The 21,208-nt window shown below is 31.8% G+C and overlaps 2 protein-coding genes and 1 long non-coding RNA gene across 4 annotated transcripts; 1 reads left to right on the top strand and 2 right to left on the bottom strand.

The window, feature by feature from the left end:
- The first annotated feature begins 845 nt into the window (after positions 1–845).
- Rab3-GEF (Rab3 GDP-GTP exchange factor) lies at positions 846–19,653 on the top strand. Of its 2 annotated transcripts, none has more exons than XM_015931835.3 (13): positions 846–1,359; positions 2,324–2,754; positions 4,366–4,513; positions 8,246–8,536; positions 8,692–9,225; positions 9,298–9,643; positions 9,712–10,890; positions 10,968–11,082; positions 11,174–11,978; positions 12,085–12,916; positions 13,069–13,175; positions 18,131–18,203; positions 18,368–19,653. In XM_015931835.3, exons 1-13 carry the CDS (start codon positions 1,039–1,041, stop codon positions 18,661–18,663), a joined length of 5,478 nt encoding a protein of 1,825 aa, XP_015787321.2. In that variant the 5' UTR covers positions 846–1,038; the 3' UTR covers positions 18,664–19,653. The 2 variants fall into 2 exon arrangements, with proteins under 2 accessions (XP_015787321.2, XP_089126192.1); XM_089270066.1 differs by having other exon boundaries at positions 862–1,359; positions 2,327–2,754.
- LOC107364486 (uncharacterized) lies at positions 14,321–17,770 on the bottom strand. The gene is made up of 6 exons (XR_016200891.1): positions 17,534–17,770; positions 17,369–17,462; positions 16,920–17,037; positions 15,828–16,299; positions 14,996–15,106; positions 14,321–14,851 (listed from the first exon to the last, which is right to left on the bottom strand). It is a non-coding gene; the product is annotated as an uncharacterized LOC107364486 (long non-coding RNA).
- LOC107364484 (uncharacterized) lies at positions 19,650–20,930 on the bottom strand. The gene is made up of 3 exons (XM_015931836.3): positions 20,612–20,930; positions 20,175–20,537; positions 19,650–20,095 (listed from the first exon to the last, which is right to left on the bottom strand). The coding sequence occupies exons 1-3, from the start codon at positions 20,744–20,746 to the stop codon at positions 19,871–19,873; spliced, it is 723 nt and encodes a 240-aa protein (XP_015787322.2). The 5' UTR covers positions 20,747–20,930; the 3' UTR covers positions 19,650–19,870.
- Positions 20,931–21,208: the final 278 nt, after the last annotated feature.

The following is a 21,208-nucleotide window of genomic DNA, read 5'->3' as shown; positions in this document are numbered from 1 at the left end:
GAAACCTTTCTTCTAAAAAAGTAAGAGAGAAAGTAAGAGATAGTCGAGAAAGAAAGAGTAAAAAACGTTTCTTTAAGAGAATAGTGGAGTGTATTAACATAACAAGTTACTAATGATGCTTTAATCATAGCTGTCGATGAGTTACAATAAGATTTAATTGAATTCTTCTTGCATAACATGATGACTTGTCATTTTTAGCCAAACACTCAGCTAAGAATAACAAAACTAATAATGTAAATAATATATAAATAATCAAATGACAGCTCAAAATTGCTTTAGACATCCGACTGAAGCTTTCAAGTATGCCTTCAACTGGCAACAATGAAATGGCCATAAGACTATTGGTTGCCATTATAAATCTTGTAGATTTAATGAGTATTCAATAATGGTTATATATGAATTGAAACAAAGCTATTTAACTGAACTTTGGATCAAGAAAGTAGAAAAATATTCAAATCAAATGATAAATGATCATTTCTATATGCACATTCAAAGGCTTAAATGGAGTTGAAATAACAACAAGATGAACTCAGACATTTCATGGGTTGCTTTTACTTGTTAATGTAATAAGATTCCAACCTATTTTTGTCCACGCAGTATCTCATTTTGATGGATCCATTGATTAACTAAACTAAGATTTCGGTGAATTTTGATTATATAACTATAGATGAATTAAGAAGATCAAATTACATAAACCTTTGATTTACTTTGATGCTCATTAATCTGTATTTTAGAGGCAAAAAAGTAATTTGACAATGCCATCTATTGATTGTTCATTTGTCTAGAAGTAAAATTAAGCGAAGCCTGGCTTCGCTTATGCTTTTGCAAGCGCCATCTTTAATCTGAAATAAAATTTTTGTCTTCCATTGCCTTTAAACCTATTGTCAACTTGATCATTTCACCCAAAGAATAAGATTTTTTTTTGTTAATATAATGTACACGTAAAATTTATCAACTAAGCGAGGCCTTAATGATCAATATTTCCAATCTGCTATTTAACATCCTCACCAACTTGGAGAGTATAATGATCCACCAAACATGGTTGAGACTGTGAATAGTAAATATTTTTGCCCTCGACTGGTTGATTACATTGTTATTGTTGGTGTAAAAAATCCTTCTAGCCATAATTCAGTTAATGTACCTGAACTACTTCGAAGATATCCAATAGAAGACCATAAAGATTTTGCTTTACCACTTGACGTCGTCTTCTTCTGTCAACCTGAAGGTTGCAGTACCGTTGGTCACCGACGCCTTAACCTTCGTGAAACCAATTCATTTGTTTTTGCCCTTACCGAAAAAGATACCAATCGGGTTCGTTATGGAAATTGTATCAACTTCTACCGAACAATCGAAGCAAAGGTTAGTTCATTTTTACCCAATTCATGATGAATCTAATTTCCTTTTACCTTTCCTACCTATTTCCTAAAACTCTACCTAAAAAAGCCTTGAACCTTTTCCAATGATTGATGAAACAAATCACATATCTCTATGATTTACTGTTTACTGTTATTTGTATTTGTCAATCTTTTCAACGTGTCATTAATTGTTAATATACAAAATTTTATCGTCTTCTTCATTTTTCTTAATTAACCGCCATTTAAAAAATATTCAATCCAACGGTTCTATTGTTGATTCAACCATTTGAAACAATAACATTACATGTCTAATAACATCGAGCATAAGTATTGATTGAAAGTAAAATAATCACTCATGGATGACGTTTCAATGTAATATCAATAAAATGTTCATTGAAAGGGTCTTTTAGTTTTGAAATGATCAGGCAAAGAAAGTTACAATTAACTTAAATATACCAATGGCAGACATTATCCTTTTTACCATGAAAATAGTGTAGGATTATGTTATGAATGTAATAACAATAGATAAATTTTGACAAAAACACTTGACCCTAGGTTTATTTGGGTTATTGGATTGTTCAAAATTGATAGACCATCAGACTGATCATTGGAGCAAACAATATTTGCCTTTTCTTGTAAACTGCAATCTTATCAATCTTTTGACAACAAAAGTTGAATTAGATGAATCTAGTGATCAAAAAATCAACCATCGAAAGCAACAAAAGGAGAAAATTTTTCCGAATAAATGATTAATACAAAATTGATTTGATTTTACTGGCAAAAATGATGATACTGATGATCTTACTCTTTATCTCTTTTCTTTCCTCTTGATTTGATTCCTTCAGGGTTAGCTTATTCCTGTGACTTCCTATTGATTGATCATTTAATACCAATCATATTTACCTTTTAATAGAAAGTAATATCTTTTTTTTTTCTTATTTTTCATGTCAACCAATAAATGAAACCAGAAGGTTGGTAAAAGTGAACACCGGTTATCAAGCAAAGACAGAGATAACCTGGCAAGTGGTACGGGCCGAAACCCTGGTTATGGAAAATCAGACGAGGGTGAAGACGATGAAGACCAGGAAGCAGGTCATGAGAAGGAAAGGAGAACCAGTGAGGGCGGTGAAAGTAAACGAGATAAGGGTAATTCAGGTGTTACTGGAAGGAGTGAAAATCAAGGCGAAGATGGAACCAAAGAATCTGAGAAATCGATTAAAGCTCGGAAAAGACGTAAAAGTCAATCATCGTACATCAACTCATTAACCTCCATCTGTATCATAAGCCATCATCCATTTTTCTCGACCTTCAGGGATTGCCTTTTCATCATTAAAAAATCAATTGAATATTGTAATGAAAGGCATTCCAAACAGCGAACCTCCTCAAAGTATTTAAAAAGGTAAGTCTCACCTTAGACAACCTTACAACCTTATAATTATCAAACTTAGCTGTTAAATAACATTCAATCCCACTGTGATATCTTTTACTTTCAACACCCTTAATTTGATACTTTAACCTATCCATTCAATGCAACTTATTTTATTCCCAATTCATGGATTGACATTTAGAGGACATTTTATTGTTGTGGTCATTTTATATTGAAAAATATTCCCTTGAAAAGATTCACTTTTGACCTTTTCCTTTGACAAATTATATCAATGCTTGAAGTGAAATGTCTATTATCAAGTCTGGCTAGTGATAAGTTCAATTGGTAATTAAATTTGTCTTCTAGCTTTCATCATAAAGGAATGATTTATCACTTTAATTTACTTGGATTTCATCTGATCTTGCCAAAAATATCTCTCTGAATATTCATAAAGATTATCAATGGAATGCAAAAAGTTCATCTGTGAAAAGTAAAATCCAATTAATCTGAAAGTTAATTTAATCCATTCTAATTGATTCACTCTCATTATCATTTTGCTTGTTATTTTGCCAATTCTAATGGTTGACAATAATTTACAAAATTCAATTGAATATTCACAGGGAAAAGCAACTCAATTTTACTGACAAGTAAAGGTAAAAACGTGAATACAGATAAAAAGAGTACATGATTGGTATAATTATGATTAAATGAATTGCTGTCAATTCCAATGGGAATGAATGTTAACTCTTTCAAGACTACCAAAACTGGTAACCTTAAATGTTAGGTCAAATGGTTGCTCTTGATGATCAACTCGCACATTTACTTATAATTATCAAACTGTTTCTGTCAATGTTGATTAATTTTCATAAAATTATCTCAATTATCTTTTCATTCTTTACGCTTTCATTTTGATTCAATATTCCTAGGAGCAGATTAATTTAACTTATGCATGATAAGGTTCAACAATGATGATGCTAAAAGAGTAGTAACATTAATAATATAATAACTATGTTTTTAATAGAAATAATTTTGATAAAATGATTTCAATTTTTGACAAACATTATAAATTATTTTGTTGAATGTTTAATTTTTAAAAAGCCTCAAAAAACTGGTTAAATTTGGGTTAGAAAGTCAGGTTAATTTGGGTTTTAATATTGTAAAAGGCAAGAAAAAATAGATCTCCATAAAATTTGCATTACATTGGCGTCATTGCCTTAGCTCATGTTTATTCAATGTTGAGGTGATTTTGTTTTTCATCAACACTGAATTCATGGGGAAATAAGACCAAAGCTGAGCTCAATTCAAATGTATAACCAATGGTTGAAAGTCAATCTGTATTCAATCAACATTATTGTTTCTTCTTCTTCTTTTTATTCCGTCTTTGATGAACTGAATCTGATTCCTCAATCAAACAATCAAGTGAACAAGAATAAATTGCATTGCAGATTAAACGGTCCAATACTCCAATTACAGTTGGACATTAAGGTTCATGTTATACATTTAAATTAGATTCTGTTGATTCCCAATGTCCATGTATTCGTATATTATCAACACTATTTCAATTCAACTCTTATCCTGACTTTACCTTCAATCTCAGCTAATAACCAAAATCAATTTGCCTTTTTTTCTTGATTATCTTTTCAGAGACTGGGTTTGGAATCTTTTGACCTGTGGTTTACCTGATAATGTTGAAATACCTTCAGCCATGATCAACGATCTTAAGGACATTGAAACACTTTTACTTCGCTTTCTATCAGCACCTGTACCTGTTCCTGGTAAAACCAAAGTAGAGGTAAGAATCAAATGTTTAATTATTAATTGAATCTGGTATTATTTTTAAAGTCATTTTTGATTTCAATTGAATTACCAGAAATGATCAGTTTACCAAACACTTAATAACCAGCATAAAGCTACAATTTATGGTTATTAATATTAAATGCTGTAATTGTGTAAATTGAATTAACCATTATTGCATCTTTTTTTCCCTTCAGTGCTTTTCAATTGTGAATAGCATTTAATTTAATAATATTCAGTTAATGTGTGTGTTAATGTCAGGCAAATAAAAAAAATAGGAAAATATCTTTAATGGCAAGTTGAAAGTGATGATCAGCATTTTAATTATCAACATTGAAGCAAACCTTTCTAATGTCACCATATTCAGTTGAACATGAAACTTGTCATCGCCATATTTTGTATCCAAAATACAACACTTAAGGGTAAAATATTATCATTTCAACACTTTCAGTTATTATACCTGAATTGTCTTTCATTACCATTAACAAATTAACATTATCAACCAGTCTCACAACTCACTCCTTATATCTTTATTTTCCCAACAAATAACTAGATTTATCAAAAAGCAAATCACCTTTTTTCAGCTTTTCATCACAATTGAATCAATAAATTAGCAAATTGGCCCATTGATTGATATCAAGATGATCGTAATGATAAAGCTGAACAAAGCATCTTTACATATCATTTGAATAATCCAACCAAAATAACAATTCAATCCTGTTTGAACAGATGTTTCAATTTAAGTCATAATTGATTTCAACCCATTTTGATTGTCAACTATTATTGGAAAAGCTAACTTGATTAGCAAATAATGAATGCTCATTTCAAGTTCAACATATTATCATTTACTGTTGAACCACAAGATTCATTGATATCAAATGAAACAAAATTTTCACAAAACAAACAGATTACTTGAAAGGCTCTTGAAAATTTGAACCACAAAATGAAGTCTTGAATAAAAGTAAAATAAATGTAAAAAAGTATCAAAAAAATGATAGGATTGGAAGGAAAATTTGAAGTGATTCTGTTCATTTGATTGCCTTTAATTTCACTGAATTCAACCTTTATTCACTACCATGTTATTTATCATAAAATGGTGGTTCAATATTACTGTATTGAATAAGAAATTTGACAAGTTTATTGAGCACAATATAAATCTCATTGATTATCTCTTGAAAATTGAACCAATTTATTCATTGAATACACTTGAAGCAAGTTGCTGTTCATTGCTTTTTATATGTTCAACAATATCAACATTTGTCAATTTGTTAATCTTACAATTTAAATGGTATTTTAAAGCAACAATTTTCAACATTCTTTTCACACTTTTTGGCCAATTTCAATTTCAATTTCATTATTACCAATGATGTTAACCTGAATTTGGATGATTTCATCTAAACGATTGTGAATGTGAATAAGATTTAACTGGAAAAGTTAAGTGAAAGTATGAAAGGGAAAAAATTGTGTTGAATTGAGTTTTCAATGTTGATGGTTCGATTATCATTGGAAATTTTGATTGAATCCATTCATTCATTTGCATGAGAAAAGTAAAATTAAACGTAAACGATGTGAATGATGAATTGAGTTTATCCAAATTGAATCATTGAATCCTTTTCCTTTCATGAACACATCTGCAAATACGGAAAACGCACAATCACAATTTATCCTGAGATTCATTATTAGGTTATTGATAATCAATAAATAGGGATTCTTGATTAAATGAAACCTAATTAACTTTGATGATAAGAGGAAATGTGAAACGTCTTTATTACATTCTTAATTAAATGGTCATTTGGAATGGTAATTCATTGTTATTGTTATAACTTGATCTTCATGTTTAGATGAAAGTATTGATGAGAGTTGCATGAAAACTGTTGATTTTAACTTATTGATTGTTGATACATAAAGTTGATGGAAATGGTTTACATTGAAGTTGCATTGAAAATTGGTTTCATTTGCATTGGTAAATTTGTGATGGCTTTTTGATTGGTTATTTACAGTAAGAAATAAGTTAAGTCGATTTCACCATCAATCAGTTTTCATGAAACAACAAAGAGAAATTCAGTTTTCATCGATTTCTCTGTTTATCATTGGTTCTAAAAAAAGATTGTTGAGAAATGAAACAGATCGATAATATGAATAACAATAAGCAACTCTTGCCAAATAGCTGAAAGACAACAATGAAAAAATCTGTAATATCAAGCAGAACTTAATAACCATGAAAATTCATTAAAAAATGATAAGTTTCATTTTCTGACGAATCTTGAAAATATCTTTTCCTAGTTATATTATACAATGAGAGCAATTTTGATGTTACCTTCATTGATTACCTTTGATGTTAATTTTAAAATTGATTTTAAAACTCTTTTTTTGTTCAATTCATTTGATTGAAAAATTTCCAAATGAATTCAATGATTTTATGATTCGACAGCTATTTTAATCAGAAACTGGTTAATTGTATCTTTATGTTGAACACTGTTGGTGGTTGATTCATTAGGATCTTAACAGTCATGACTCATGATGCATTTTGATTGGAAACTTGATTAATATTGTTTACCCTTAGGTGGTTATTTTTGTTTGTATTGGTCAAGTTTCTTATTTCGTTTGTTTGGTGGACAAACATGGGAACAGTTTTTAGCCAGCTAGAAATTATTTCAGTCTCTATTTTATTGAATTTACTTGTTACTGTAAAGAGCCACAATATCAAGAATAAAGTGAAAAAATAAGAAACTATAGAAGTAGGTCAAAGTGATGTTGCTTTCACAGCAACTCTTAAATCGTCTATAAAGGTATTTGAATGTTACATGGTAAAGGAAACATGGAGTTTATAACAATGATGGACATTATTTTATCTCTTCAATCCAGATTTCAACTTGTATTCAATAAAATTGAAAGAAATGTCGCATTTCAGTTTCATCTTTTGGTTGAAAAAATTTCAATTGCAGTTCTTTTCACATTCAGAAAATTGTTATCATAAATAGATCCTATTTGATTGAATTATAATGAAGGTTGAAATGCCAATAGCGTTGAAAAATAACTCAGGAAAAAATTCTTATCCAATATACACTCAAAAATACAAAAGTGACTCTTTAAATTGTCTTTGATCAATTTACAGTTTTGACTTTTTTATATTTTCATTTCATATTTTATTTTATTAGAAACATGTAATGAATATCAAATTTTGAGTGTTTTTTGGGGAGTTCAATGGATAGCTAATTTTTCTGATGATTAAATCAATTAACTGCGTTCATGTCATTCTAATTGAATCTCAATATATTAATCGTCTTTCAATTTGCTCTTAATGGTCTCATCAGTAATCTTAATCAATTTTAGCTGAAGGATTATAGAGTCTTTCAACGATTACTCATTAAAATGTCTATGATAATTTGATCTCTGACTTTATTTCAACAACTTTCAACTTTTCTATGGATATTTCCGGCATGTATATTCTGAATTAATCATGATTGACTTATCTGCTGTAAGACGTAAAAGGAATGCCATTTTGAATGCAAAATTCTGATCATCTCTTTACTTGATAATGGTGTGACCTATTTCAATATCAACAGCTTATAGAGTGATATCTTCATGGTGATATCAAAAATATTAATGGTTAATCAACTAAAAATATATTTTAATAAAATGATTACATTGAAAAATTAAGGAAATTCAATTGAAGCAAAAATATCGGCAAGTTGTGTGGGTTTTCATCTGATTTGTTTCTTTACTCTAGATGGAGTTTTTACCCCGAGATTTCATCAATCCTTTGGTTTTGGCACTTCCTGATCACACTCGATTTTCTTTGGTCGATTTTCCGTTGCATTTACCTTTAGAACTATTGGGAGTGGAAACTTGTTTAAAAGTATTAACCTGCATTTTATTGGAGCACAAAATTATTTTACAATCTCGTGATTATAATGCCTTGTCCATGAGTGTAATGGCTTTTGTTACTATGATTTATCCGCTTGAATACATGTTTCCTGTGATACCTCTTTTACCAACTTGTATGAAATCTGCTGAACAGGTAAGTAATTTGGAAAAATTGAAAAAGTAAAATTAATCATTTCCAACTAACAAGCTTCTTGGCAAGCTAAATTAACTTTACTAATAAATCATCAATATCAATTGCACTTTTCCTTTTCTTTCACCACCTAATCACCTATTAACCATCTTAACCAGTTACTTCTTGCTCCAACTCCATACATAATCGGTATTCCAGCGAGTTTTTTAATGTTCAAACGTAACTTTCGTTTGCCCAATGATGTTTGGTTAGTTGATCTAGATTCAAACAGAGTGCTTAAACCTCCTGCAGCCGATGATCTTCCTCCTCTACCCGAACCAGAAACAAGTATATTGGCAAATCACTTGAAACAAGCTTTACACTCAATGAGTATGAGTCCACAACCCTTGAAAAATTTAGATCGCCGTCACCCTGAAAGTATGAATGTCTCTGAAAGGTTAAGTTTCTCTTCTCCATCTTCATCACCCTCATCCCAACGAATCATATTTGGAAATGATGTCGATTCAGTTGATGTTGCCACTCGAGTAGCCATGATTCGTTTCTTTAATTCATCTTCATTGTTGGCAAATTTCACTGAACACACACGAACCATTAAACTTTACCCAAGACCAGTTGTTGCCTTTCAAATTAACTCTTTCCTGCAATCTCGACCTAAAACATCAGTCTTCCTACAAAAATTTGTTAGAACACAGGTGAGTCAGTTAATAACAATTAAAGCAATCATTAGAAAGAACAGCATTTAACACATTTTTTTTCTAATTTAGGCGGTTGAATATTTTGCTGAATGGGCTTTAAGTCCAAGCAATGTTGCCTTCTTGAGGGTACATACAGGAGTCTTTGATCCATCAATTGTTGGCGATAAGGCCAAGTGGTATAGTCATCAATTGGATCCAATTGTTTTCAAATGTTGGTCTGATCCTAAAACACCACTTTTCTATGCGTTCCGACGAGACTCGCTGACAAAAGGAAGAGAAACGACTAGTCAATTAACTCAGGGTACTTCAGATGATAGTTCAACTGAATCTGATGGAAGTACAAGTTCATCTTATTCATCTCTCAGTGATTTTGTCACTGAACTTGTTAATAGCGATATTGATGGAAATAGATCAGGTAAATAGTCGGCTCAATTCATTGATTAATCAATCATTTTAACTCAAATTATTTTTTCATTTTTCCAGGCCATGTTATTGATTCAACCTCTAGTCAACTTTTTTGTGACGTTAAAGCTGTTTGTCACCCACCATCAACCCTTCAACTCCCAAGTTCCCGTAGATCCACACCTACTCATGAAATTAATAGAAGCAATCGACGAGAGGAAGAGGAAAGTGGCCGAAGTGGTCGAAGGTCAATTTCTTCATCTCCTGGACGCTCGTCTTCATCGACAAGTAGTCAATCAATTGATGAAGATGATGACGAGAATGCTGTTGATGATGATGATGAGGCCAAGTCTATTGAGTTTACTGAGGAAAGTGAAGGTAGAACCACTTTACGGTCAACTCCGACAACATTGACTCCTTCATCTACGAGTAAATTGAATTTATCACCTCAAGAGCCTCAACTAGCGCAATCTTCTGTATCATCTTCTTCATCTCTCTCATCTCAACCTCATCATAAATCATCCTCACGAAGTCCAATTGAATTGGAAGGTTTGGAGAACAACAAAGTAACTGAGATGACAAGTTCAACAACCTCAGGTATTCAGTCCGGTGCAATGTCTACCACCACTGGGTCAAGTCAAAGTCGAAGTGGTACACCACAACATCACAAGATTGCCTTAGCTGATCATCGTCCTCTCTCAGCTGAACCCTCATTAGAGAAAAGTAGTAACTCTGCTAGCTCATCACCCACTCTAAGTCGAACCATAAGCATATCCAGTGTTTTCAGTAGAACGGGGCCTTTAGCAAATACCATTCCTAGCGGTACAAGTGCATCTCAAAGTCTTTCAAGCTCAACTTCTCCTTCGTCCTTTCTTGATAAATTTAAATCGGAAGCTAAAGAGGTAGCCAGGGAGGCGAAAGCTGCAGCTGTTGGAGCAAGTAAAAGTGCTCTTGAAGCTACCAAGAAAGAGGTTGGGCGTAAAAAGTTGCTCAAAAATCTTCAGGCTCTGGGTGAACCAATGAAAGAGCAAGCTAAAGATTTGTGGAGAAACAGTCAAGATCGAGATGAGACTCATTCCACTCACGGAAGAAGTTCAGATTCTACTTCATCATTATCTCTCATTTCAAGTGTCAGTAATGATTTCAATGGATTTGCTGATAAAACGTCCAATATGTTATCAGGTCTTTTTGGGTCCAAGGCTAGTGGTTTAGCTGAGAAAATGAGTGAAAAGGCTCAACGTTTTGGTCCATTCCCTAAAGGTCAGCTAATATTTTATCACAAAAATTAAGAAAACTTAATATAATATTTTACATTGCATTTTATTTCCATACTTTAGGTCGTAAAGGTCTAGTTGAACGAACGTCCCTAATTAAACATAGCAATAATACGAATAGACAAAGACGACCTTCTGATATTTTATCAAAGTCAGGTGAATCACGGTCATCTCACAGGTAAGTTATCCATCCTGAATGATTACAATTTGAAGATTTATTTGGACTTAATATTTATTCGATGATTAATTTCTTTACTTTATTGATTCAGTGAGAATCAACAATTTTTGAAAGAAGTGGTTAACTCGGTGTTAGAAGGAGAAGGAGTTTCCTGGTTGAAATTAAATCGAATCAAAAAGTTAATGGAAGAAGAGAGTTATCGCAATCTTGTAGTTTCTGGATTGAATAAGACACTTGAAAGAAAGGTTGGTCCAGATGATCACATTGAAGACGTTTGTTTGAGTAAACCAGTTTGGAAGGGAATGCTCAAATTAATAGGAGCCATGATTCATGGATTGGAACAGTCTTATATGCACAATGGACTGGGAGGAATGGCGAGCGCTTTTAGCGTTCTTGAAATTGCTCATACCCATTATTGGGCAAAAGATTCTGGAGAAGATGGGAATAAAGGTGAATCCAGTGTTGCCACAACAGCGTCCGTGAGTCAAAGTAGTTCACCATTTGGCAGCAGTGATAACCTCAACAAACTTGGTGGCAGTGGAGCGGGAATGGGTGATTTACCAACACCAACTTCAGACATAAGCGCATCGGTTAAAACATTACCAATCACGTCAACTAATTTAGCATTAACTCCATCACCAGAAGCATCAGAAAGTGATGAATCAAGTACTTTGGCTCAATCTCATCAACAACAACAAATTTCAAGTAAAGGTCTTCCTTTATCAAGATTAACCAGCATCGAGTCTGAAGTTTCTGAGGCGGGGACAGAAACAGTTGCGACAAGTTGTAATGCCAGTGAATCAGGTTCAATGACAGTCAATCCAACTTATTACATTGGTCAAAGATTAAACCAATCACTTTGTAGATCAACATACTCTGATAGTGAATTAGATACGGTAAGTTAATTTGAAATTGTATTTTTAAATCAAGCCATACGACTTTAATGACCATTTATTTATAAACAATTTATTCTGATTTATCTCAATCTCTGGCTTTTAATAGGATCTCGGAAGGCAATCTCGTGCTCCAAGTATTTGGAGCAGTAAAAGTAGTGTTAGTACTGGTTTCCGATATCATGGAGGTAATCTCATTGGCTCAACCGTTCCTACCTCTGAACCACCTCGAACTTATCTGTTTCAAGGTTTGTTGGGAAAAGATAGGTCACCTTTATGGGATAAGATGCAATTTTGGGAGGATGCTTTTCTGGATGCAGTTTCACAGGAAAGAGAATCTGTTGGAATGGATCAAGGTCCAGGAGAAATGATGGATAGGTATAGATCTTTATCTGACATTGACAAGAAACGTTTGGAACATGAAGAGGATCGATTACTGTCCACCTTACTTTACAATATGACGGCCTTCATGATCATGGTGAATGCTGATGTAACTGAGATTAAGCGTAAAGTTCGTCGTTTACTTGGTAAATGTCATATTGGTGTTATCTATTCAGATGAGGTGAATAGTTTACTTGAACAGATAGAAAACCTTCATGGAAATGATGTTGATTTAAAACCTTTGGCCAGTCGTCAAATGCATCGTCAAACCTTTACAATTCACATGGGAACAGATACATCTGGTGACATGTTGTTCATGGAGGTACGTGATGATGGTCTCATATTGAGAAGCATAAACGGAACCATAGTGGAACGCTGGTGGTACGAGAGACTGGTCAACATGACTTATTCCCCTAAGAACAAAGTTCTGTGCCTTTGGCGGAGAAACGGGGGAATGACCCAATTACACAAATATCATACCAAAAAATGCAAAGAGCTTTACTATTGTATAAAAAATGCAATGGAAAGAGCCGCAGCAAAAGGAGCTGGTGCCTTACCTGGTAATATCATGTTATCCTAATTTTTTGCCTTGAACCAAATACTAACAATCTAATCAGATTGTATTGCAACCAGTTTCAGGTTTATCTTCACCAATAATTTGATTAATAATTATAATTTTCTCTGTATCTTTTTCTCGTCGATTCATTATTAGGAACGGAGCTCGGTGGTGAGTTTCCGGTTCAGGATATGAAATCAGGCGAGGGAGGCTTGCTGCAAGTGTGTATGGAGGGTGTTGGACTCCTCTTTGCCTATAGCAAGGTACGTGACCCATTTTAGCTTAATGAATCTGCAAAAAAATATAAGAATAATATTATTAAAACCAATTATTACTACCAATATAATCAATATATTAAATTATCAACTTAGAGTAATGTTGAAAATATTGATTAGAGTTCGACTCGCAAGATTAGGAAATGTTTATTTGAAAAGGAGGCCATTGTTTTCATTAATTTACCAACTGTTCAACCATCAAGAGAAAGAGAAACTATAAAATTATTCTTAAAAAATAAGTCAAAATCAGTTTAATATCATGTAACTTGAATATCTTAAACACTTTGACAAGAAAAATATTCTCTAACTTTTCTGGTTGGACTTAAATATTTTAAATATTTTCTTGTTTGTTCATTGTTTTTAATTGATTTCCAGTCCTATGTTCTGATAGATTACCTGATTTTGATAGCTAAGAAAGGACCTACTCAAAAATCTCTTCTCCTTTTTTCACCTTTTGATTGATTATCTTGATTATCATCAATTTCTTCCTCAACATTTAGTTTGTTCAGGAGAAGAAAATTCATTTTTTTGGATTCCTCAAAACAAGTTTAATTACTAACAGCCCTGATAATAGCAAAACGAGTAATAGAATGAAATGCTTCCTAATTTATAATTTTTTATCAGTAATTATTAAATATGCAGCTTCTTTTTAACAGCCACAACAATTCAACTCTTTGTTACCTCGATAGATTAGAGACTTGAACAGACAAGAAATTGATACAATGATGAGTAGGAATCGTTTTTTCCCTTTTTTCTAGTTTAATCAGAGTTTACTATTTAATTAATAAAGCACCAAAAAAAGATTGCTGTTAACATAATTCAATTTTAATGAATTCATTTTTAACAGAAGTCATTCTATGAAAAAATATATGCTAATTATCTTTCATTAATCTATCATTCTGGAAACTTAATCCTATCTATAAACCTTTTCATGAAATTTTTTCTTCCATAACTATAATTTCTCTGTTAAACCTGATTCTTTTTAATGCATCCGCACGAAAACAAAAGTATATATCCATTTGGCTAAATCCCATCTTTGTGATTTTCCAAATCGCGACATTCACTAAAGCTAATAAACACAAGCGAACGATCAAAACAAAACAATCAAAGAAATCATTTTCCATTTGATTCAATTACTTGTTTCTTCCATGTCTATTCTCTACCATCATTACCTTTACTTTTTTTCACACTATGATACAAAAAAATAATCAAAAGAGTAAACTCCATTACGAAACTGATAAACAAAAGAAAATGAAATTCCCTGATCTAATTTTTTGTTTCCATGGTTATGTCTCGTTATATCAATTCTCGTTTTCCATTCCTTTTTTGTCTTGTTTCTATCAGTCAAGGATGAAAATTGTCCTGAAAATTTCATTTTCATCACTTTCAATTTTTCTTCGCCAATCCCAATTTTGATCTTTAATAAGTACCACAATTGTATTCATGTAAAATTACGATTCTTGAGAAAATAGTCGCAAGTTGTCCAGGTTTTTTCCAATATAGTTATTTCAGTTCTAAAGACACATTTGTTAACCCTTGGGTTGGATAATCAACGCCAAACACCTTTAAAATTAACTCCAAGTGAAGAGACTTTTGAGATGGTCCTAAAATATTTCTTTCCCACTCCATTTGTCCTAATTTACTCCCTGAACAACAACTTGAATCTGAAAAGACAAGAAAAAAATAAAGTTATCAAGACATTGTTCCAACTTATCAATTACCGGAAAAAAAGAAAACAAAATTCAACAGTTAATCAACAATAATCTAGGAACAATGGTCAGAAAGAAAAATATCTCCTCATCACTTACCCTTTGTTTATTACCTTTTATTCATTACTATCTTATCCTGAAGTCTTCAGAAAAAAAGTTACATCCAATTTCTGACTCTTATTCCAGTAAACATGAGATTAGCTTGTTTTCCTGAATATAAAAGGGACGAAAAAAGATATTTAATTAATTTTGAATCATTTGGCCGATTCATAATCAGTTTGTATTATTAGAGATAAAGTAATTGGGTAGATTTTACTGAAAAAGCAAATTAAATTAAACTTAATAACTGTGAATGTCGTATAATAATTCGAAGTTTTCTTTCTTTTCTCTTCTTCTCCTCCTGTTTCCATGCCAATTCAATCCTTCTCTTCTAAATCCTTACAAAAATTTATGTTTCTTTCCATTTAATTCAATTATTTTCCTTATCATTTCTCTTTATTATTATTGTTCGATTTTTTGTCCAATTATTTCATTTCTATACCTTTCCAACACTTTTCTTTACCTACGTTTCTCTTTCTATCTTTATATACTGTCCATTCGTACAAAACCATCTTAACGGGTTGTAAAACGGGATAAATGATTCTGATAAATTGATCATCTTCCAACTATACCCAGGACTTTGAGGTATTATTCGTTAACAACAAACAATTAACATTTATTCTACCTCACTATCTCTATCTTTTCTTTTTTTACTTCACATTCAATCACATAATTTACACATTTTACACACTTTCACACTCACAATACTAAACAAAAACACTAACATTATGTATTCACAATTCCCTTTTTTTGAATTACTATCATATTTAACAATCCTTTATCTACTATTTTACAAATTGAAAGTTTGATATAACTTTATATCATGAAATACCTCTGAGCAAGCAAGTGAACACAAGAAACCTTTGTGACTCGGTAGTTTTTTTCATTGTAACAGTAGTTGTAGTAGTACCAATGTAGTTAGTTTGTATCGTGTTTGCTCTTGTCCATTTTTGCCATTTCTTTCCCATCCTTGTATAACTCTCCATCCGACCATCTTTCTCCTTTATAAACGTTAATTCCTCCAATCCTCCCTCGTTATTTTTTATTGTCACAATTTTTCCCTTTCTTGTCAAATATCCTGTTGTACCTTGAAAAGTCTGAAATTAGTCTTTGCATCCGCTTCCTTGACACCTTCCAAACTTTGCCTTCAACTGTTTCCACTTTTCCTCAACTCTCTACTCTCATTGAAATAAAACAAATTATCAGGTATCAAACAAAAACGAGAAGCTTCCTGGCGTCTTTACTGGAAATCCTTCCATGCTTTTCTAGAGATGATAAAATGCTTTTGCAGAACCTAAAAGAAACTGAAGAAAGAAAAGTCAATCAGTCCAATTGCTTAAGGTTTACATGTTAGAGATTTTGTGGCAAATGCTGCTCAAATTGTCAGGCTCTTGGTAACATTGAGAACAATCAATTGTTAAAAAAATTAATATCAATTTTTGAATCCATTTACTTGGGATTATTAACTAAAAGCATTATCTCAACAAATTTAAACAATTCTTCACGTAAACAAAGTAATGTCCAGTTTTTTGTTTTCTAGATTTTAGTGAGATTTCACTTCCATTCCCTTACCCTAAATCCTTGTACTCATTTAGTTAATATTTGATTGCTATTAGATTTATAGGTAGTTATTTTACACTTAATCTGTTTTCTCTATTTTAACCTCATCCTTTCTTCTCTCATTCTTTCTGACTCATTTTCCTGACCATCTCCAAAGTTAACTTCCTTAGAGAATATTTAGTAGTTCATCATTTACTTTCATCTATTTTCTCTCTATCTTTTTTACCTAATGCTAATTTTTACTCTTTTCATTTCTTACCATCATTTTCCCGAATAATCCACTCTTTTTATCATTTTATTCTGCTTTCACCCTTTCAGCCCTATTCACCTAAGCATTCAATCAACCATCATTTTCGCAATTTACCTTGAATTTTGCTGTGTTTAATCGATATGGTTCTAGGTAATGCTTGTAAATAAGCCTTGTTTGAAAGCTTTGCATTCCTTAAATCCACTTTCCCATTGGTTGTTGCAAAATCTTCTTCCTATTTGCAAGAAAAAAAACAAAAGAGAAATGAGTATAAAGAAAATGAAATGAATTAAAACATCTTAAAGTCAGGAAAACAAGAAAAATGTCAATTAGCAAGCTCATTAAAATATGATTAATGTTAAGAGAAATATAAATTGGCGGTTAAAAGCAACAGAAGATATGTAATTTATTTCAATTACTTTACATGGTTAGAATGAAATTGGTGTTGAGTCTTTCAGCTAAAAATACAATTTCTCTTTTGTTGTTCCTTCATTGTGATCAATTCGCTTGCACAAAGTTATATAAAAGCATGGATTACATACCACAGAAAAACGGTTTGTACTTACACTAAAGAATATTGATGATTTAATTAACACAACAATAGCATGGTTTTCTACATGATTGTAATTCAAGATCCTGGCTCAACATATTCTAAAACAACTGTTAAAAGAACAAGAAAAAAAATATTCAGACAATTTATTACGAAAAAAGCAAACAAAATGGTTACTTACCCAATCACATGTTTAGTTTGAAGGCAGTAGACAACAGAACAATAGCTTTTCATTATGTGACCATTTGTGACTTAATTAAGTCAATTAATTAGATACTTGAATATTTAACCGTTAATTTATTTAGCAATTTTGAATTTAGAAAAGTCGTTAAATAATTTGAGTTAAGAAGCAGCAACACTTTCATTACATCTAGTCTGGAAAAAAACACGACAAGCCATCAGTTGAACTATGAGACTTCTTTTAATCTTTTCTTTTGTTTCGGCGCCAACAGGCTTCGCCATTAAACTTGTTCTTACAGTTTAAAATCTGTTGAGCTGCACAATCATTAAGCATTTGAACAATTGTTTCTTATTTATGCTTAATTTTTCGTTTGATAGTGAATCTTGTTTAATCCAAATAACCCTTTTGTTTTTTAATCTCCTTCCACCATTTTCACCTTATAAAGCCCATTCTTTATCATTTGATTAAAGTTGAATTTGGAAAGTGTTTTTATTGCCACAGAAATTCTAATTAGTATTTCTTTTTTTTTGTTTGCTTTCTCTTCGGTTACTATCTTCATCATAACTTCATTACTTCAAATTATTTTCATTGGCATAGTTTTTCGTGCGTCTGGAAAACATTCGCAAGTGCTTTACTCAAAAAGGAGGAATTTTCGTCCTCGAGGAATACAGTAAGTTTTTTAACCACTTTATTACCAGAGCTCATTCATTCCACCTTTCAAAGTGTATTTTCTCGCCACATTTGGCTGTCATTAGATAGTCATCGCTAACAACCCTGCTTGAGTAAATTTAATTTCACTACTAATATTTGTTTTTTGAATTGTTTCTGTTTCAGATCCCAAAACTAGGCAAATTATTCAGCGAAAATATCGATCTCAGATGGCTGACCAAATATGTTATGCTGTTCTCTGTGTTTTTTCATACATTGCTGCTGGATTGGAACAGAAAAAATCTCAACATTCGTCTCAGCATCATGGTACTCCTGGGCAGCAACAATCAGGTTACCAACAGTCACAACATCAACATTATCAACAACAACACCATGGGATTGGAGTTCGTCCGAGTCTACCTATCGATCCTAAAGATCCTTTAGGTCGAGGAAGACGGCCAACTGGTCCTCAAAAACGATGATTAGATAGAATCTATACATATTAAATAATACAACCTTGGGAATTGAGTTTATCATCTTCTGTTACTAAATATTCATCTTGATACGTGATTGCCGAAAAATATTATCACCTCTTGAGTTTCATTCCTTAAATCAATATTGCGAGAAAATTATGTATTTTAATTCTAAATGTTAAAGTTATCAAAAAGAATCCACCAATAGTAATCAATAGGTAATCAAATAGTAAGCAATGATTGAGATGAATATTTAGAACTTGATTTTCATTGTTGTATTTTTTATTTAACTAATTTATTTATTACTGTTTGTCTGATTGTGCTAAACAAAAAATATGTTTGATGGCAATCTTATTCCTTTCCTGTCAACAAAATCTAATCTTTTTCTTGAAATTTTCAAGTAAAGCAACATAGAGAATGTTGTTCAGGTTAGATGGCTTTTGTGTAGGTTGATAGAAATATTTTTCAAATGATGACAGGTAAATTTTGTGAAATTTCAACAAGAATTGAAGGAACAGTTATGGTTTTGAGTGAAAGTGATTGTAGATTAAACTATACTTATGCAAGCTTCTGATGACTTGAATTATAACTTCCCATCAATAAGAATAGATTTCCATCAAAGGTTCAATTGACTGTATCATTTTGCCCGATTTGGTGATTCAATTGTTTATCACAAAATGAAATCAATTGCAAATGATCGAAACCCGAAACAAGTGAAGAGCAATAAGGTTATAAAACCGTAAAAACTGTTTTTAAAATAAACTATGCATAACTTTTGTCTCAGCTGCAAAATTCCCCAACCCCTAAACTCAGGTCTTACCATGGACTTGAAATTATTGAAACCATAAATACTATTGAAATAATAAATTAATATACGAAAATAATCTTTAACCGGCCTCTACATAATCAAAATAAAACAATAGAAATGTGAATCAAGTATTGTTTTTGCTTATGCTTTTCTTCCACAGAACAATTAAAAATAGTTTATTACATGGTTAACTTTTAATAGATTTTATTTCACGTGAACACACAAACATTTAATTTTGAAGTTCTGATGGTCTATTAGTATCAGATTTTGGTGACCACTTGTTAGAAATAATAAGAACGATTTTTTGTCAGTTTTAATTTTTATACATCGAAGCTTTAATGTTCTCGTCAGTTTCAACAATTGTAATGATGTAATGTAATCTAAAAATAGCCAAATAACCAGAAATGACTACCATTGTATAGTCTTCCCTTCATGATCCAAGAAGGATCCACTAGAATCAGCATTAAGAGTCGAGATAGTTTTTATCATATTAGAAACACTGAAGCTTGTTTCAAGCATTGCATTGGGACCACCCATGTCAGTTTTGACCCAACCAGGACAAAACATTACACTTATGATACCATCCTTCTTGACATGATCACCATAGGTTCGAGTAAGCATATTAAGAGCAGCCTGGAGTAAAAAAAAGCGTTAAAATTGAGTCCACTAATCACAAATTATTTGTTATTATAATACAATGTTTCAATATTACCTTGCTAGGTTTGTAAGCAGGAAAACCTCCACCTATTGCACTAGTGACCGCAATACTTCCAGCGGTGGATGAAATTGCAACAATTAACTTTCTTTGAGAAACTTTGATAAGAGGAGTTAATTTTCTGGCTAACATGTAAGGCCCAACAGCATTGACTTCGTAATTTTTCATGAACTCTTCAGGTGTGACTTCATCAAGAGGTGTCATGATCGCTATTCCAGCATTGTTTATCAATATGTCCAAACCTGATTCACCAACAATTTTTTCAACTTCAGCATAGAAGGCATCGAAAGAATTGTAATCAGTTACATCCAGTTTCAGAATATGAACATTATTGTTAGCTTTGGCTATTGATTTCAATTCCTAAATGATAATGAAAATTAAAGTCACAAAATTATGTAAATGCATCTCAAAGTACAGAATCATTAATCTCTTACCTCAGCAGCATCTGGGTCTCGACAAGTAGCAATAATATTCGGAATTTTAGGTTCCAGTAAAGCTAGTTGACGAATGAATTCAAGACCAATTCCTTTGTTTGTTCCAGTGATGAGAATAGAAGAAACATTAAGCATTTTGGTAGTTGATTGTTATCCTCAATAATAAAAAGCTTGACTTCAGTTTTGGGTTAGTTTGAAGAATGAAAGCTTCAACTAGAAATCAAATATTTTTATAGCTAATGCAAGTAACATTTAATCAATTCAGCAATCATGTTGAGTACATTATAAGGTACAGTCTTAATGAGGTGCTGTTGCACTAGAAAAGACAAAATCAAAAGGCGAAGCAATCAATATGTGAAAGTTATTCATGAAAGATGAAAAAAATTCAAATTAAATTGCCAGTGTTTACCATGATTGTAAGTTCTATTTTCCTGTGATATTTCTTCAGATAGCAATGCTATACATAAATTATAAAAACAATGTAAATTTTGAAAAAATTTACAAATTGCTACAGTAAAAATTGCAATAAATGAGACGCTAAATGTAATGATTGCCTTAACCGGGTACTTTAAAGTATCTGTAACTGCTGCTATTAAA

The sequence above is a fragment of the Tetranychus urticae genome, chromosome 1 (assembly GCF_039701765.1).
Source record: "Tetranychus urticae isolate SD_2017Ah chromosome 1, NJAU_TeUrti_SD_1.0, whole genome shotgun sequence".
In the NCBI taxonomy this organism is placed as follows: Eukaryota; Metazoa; Arthropoda; class Arachnida; order Trombidiformes; family Tetranychidae; genus Tetranychus; species Tetranychus urticae.
The sequence above is the reverse complement of the archived record's forward strand: the minus strand, read 5'-3'. Positions and strand labels throughout refer to the sequence as shown.

What these genes read in the sequence shown, in the direction of transcription:
- Rab3-GEF (XM_015931835.3), top strand. Translation starts at nt 1,039, where the DNA reads ATGGTTGAGACTGTGAATAGTAAATATTTTTGCCCTCGACTGGTTGAT. An exon ending in ACCGAACAATCGAAGCAAAG is followed by an intron (nt 1,360 to 2,323) that starts GTTAGTTCATTT and finishes AAATGAAACCAG; the next exon opens with AAGGTTGGTAAAAGTGAACA. An exon ending in CTGATAGTGAATTAGATACG is followed by an intron (nt 11,979 to 12,084) that starts GTAAGTTAATTT and finishes GGCTTTTAATAG; the next exon opens with GATCTCGGAAGGCAATCTCG.
- LOC107364484 (XM_015931836.3), bottom strand. Translation starts at nt 20,746, where the DNA reads ATGCTTAATGTTTCTTCTATTCTCATCACTGGAACAAACAAAGGAATT. An exon ending in GAGACCCAGATGCTGCTGAG is followed by an intron (nt 20,538 to 20,611) that starts GTAAGAGATTAA and finishes ATTATCATTTAG; the next exon opens with GAATTGAAATCAATAGCCAA. An exon ending in CTGCTTACAAACCTAGCAAG is followed by an intron (nt 20,096 to 20,174) that starts GTAATATTGAAA and finishes TTTTTACTCCAG; the next exon opens with GCTGCTCTTAATATGCTTAC.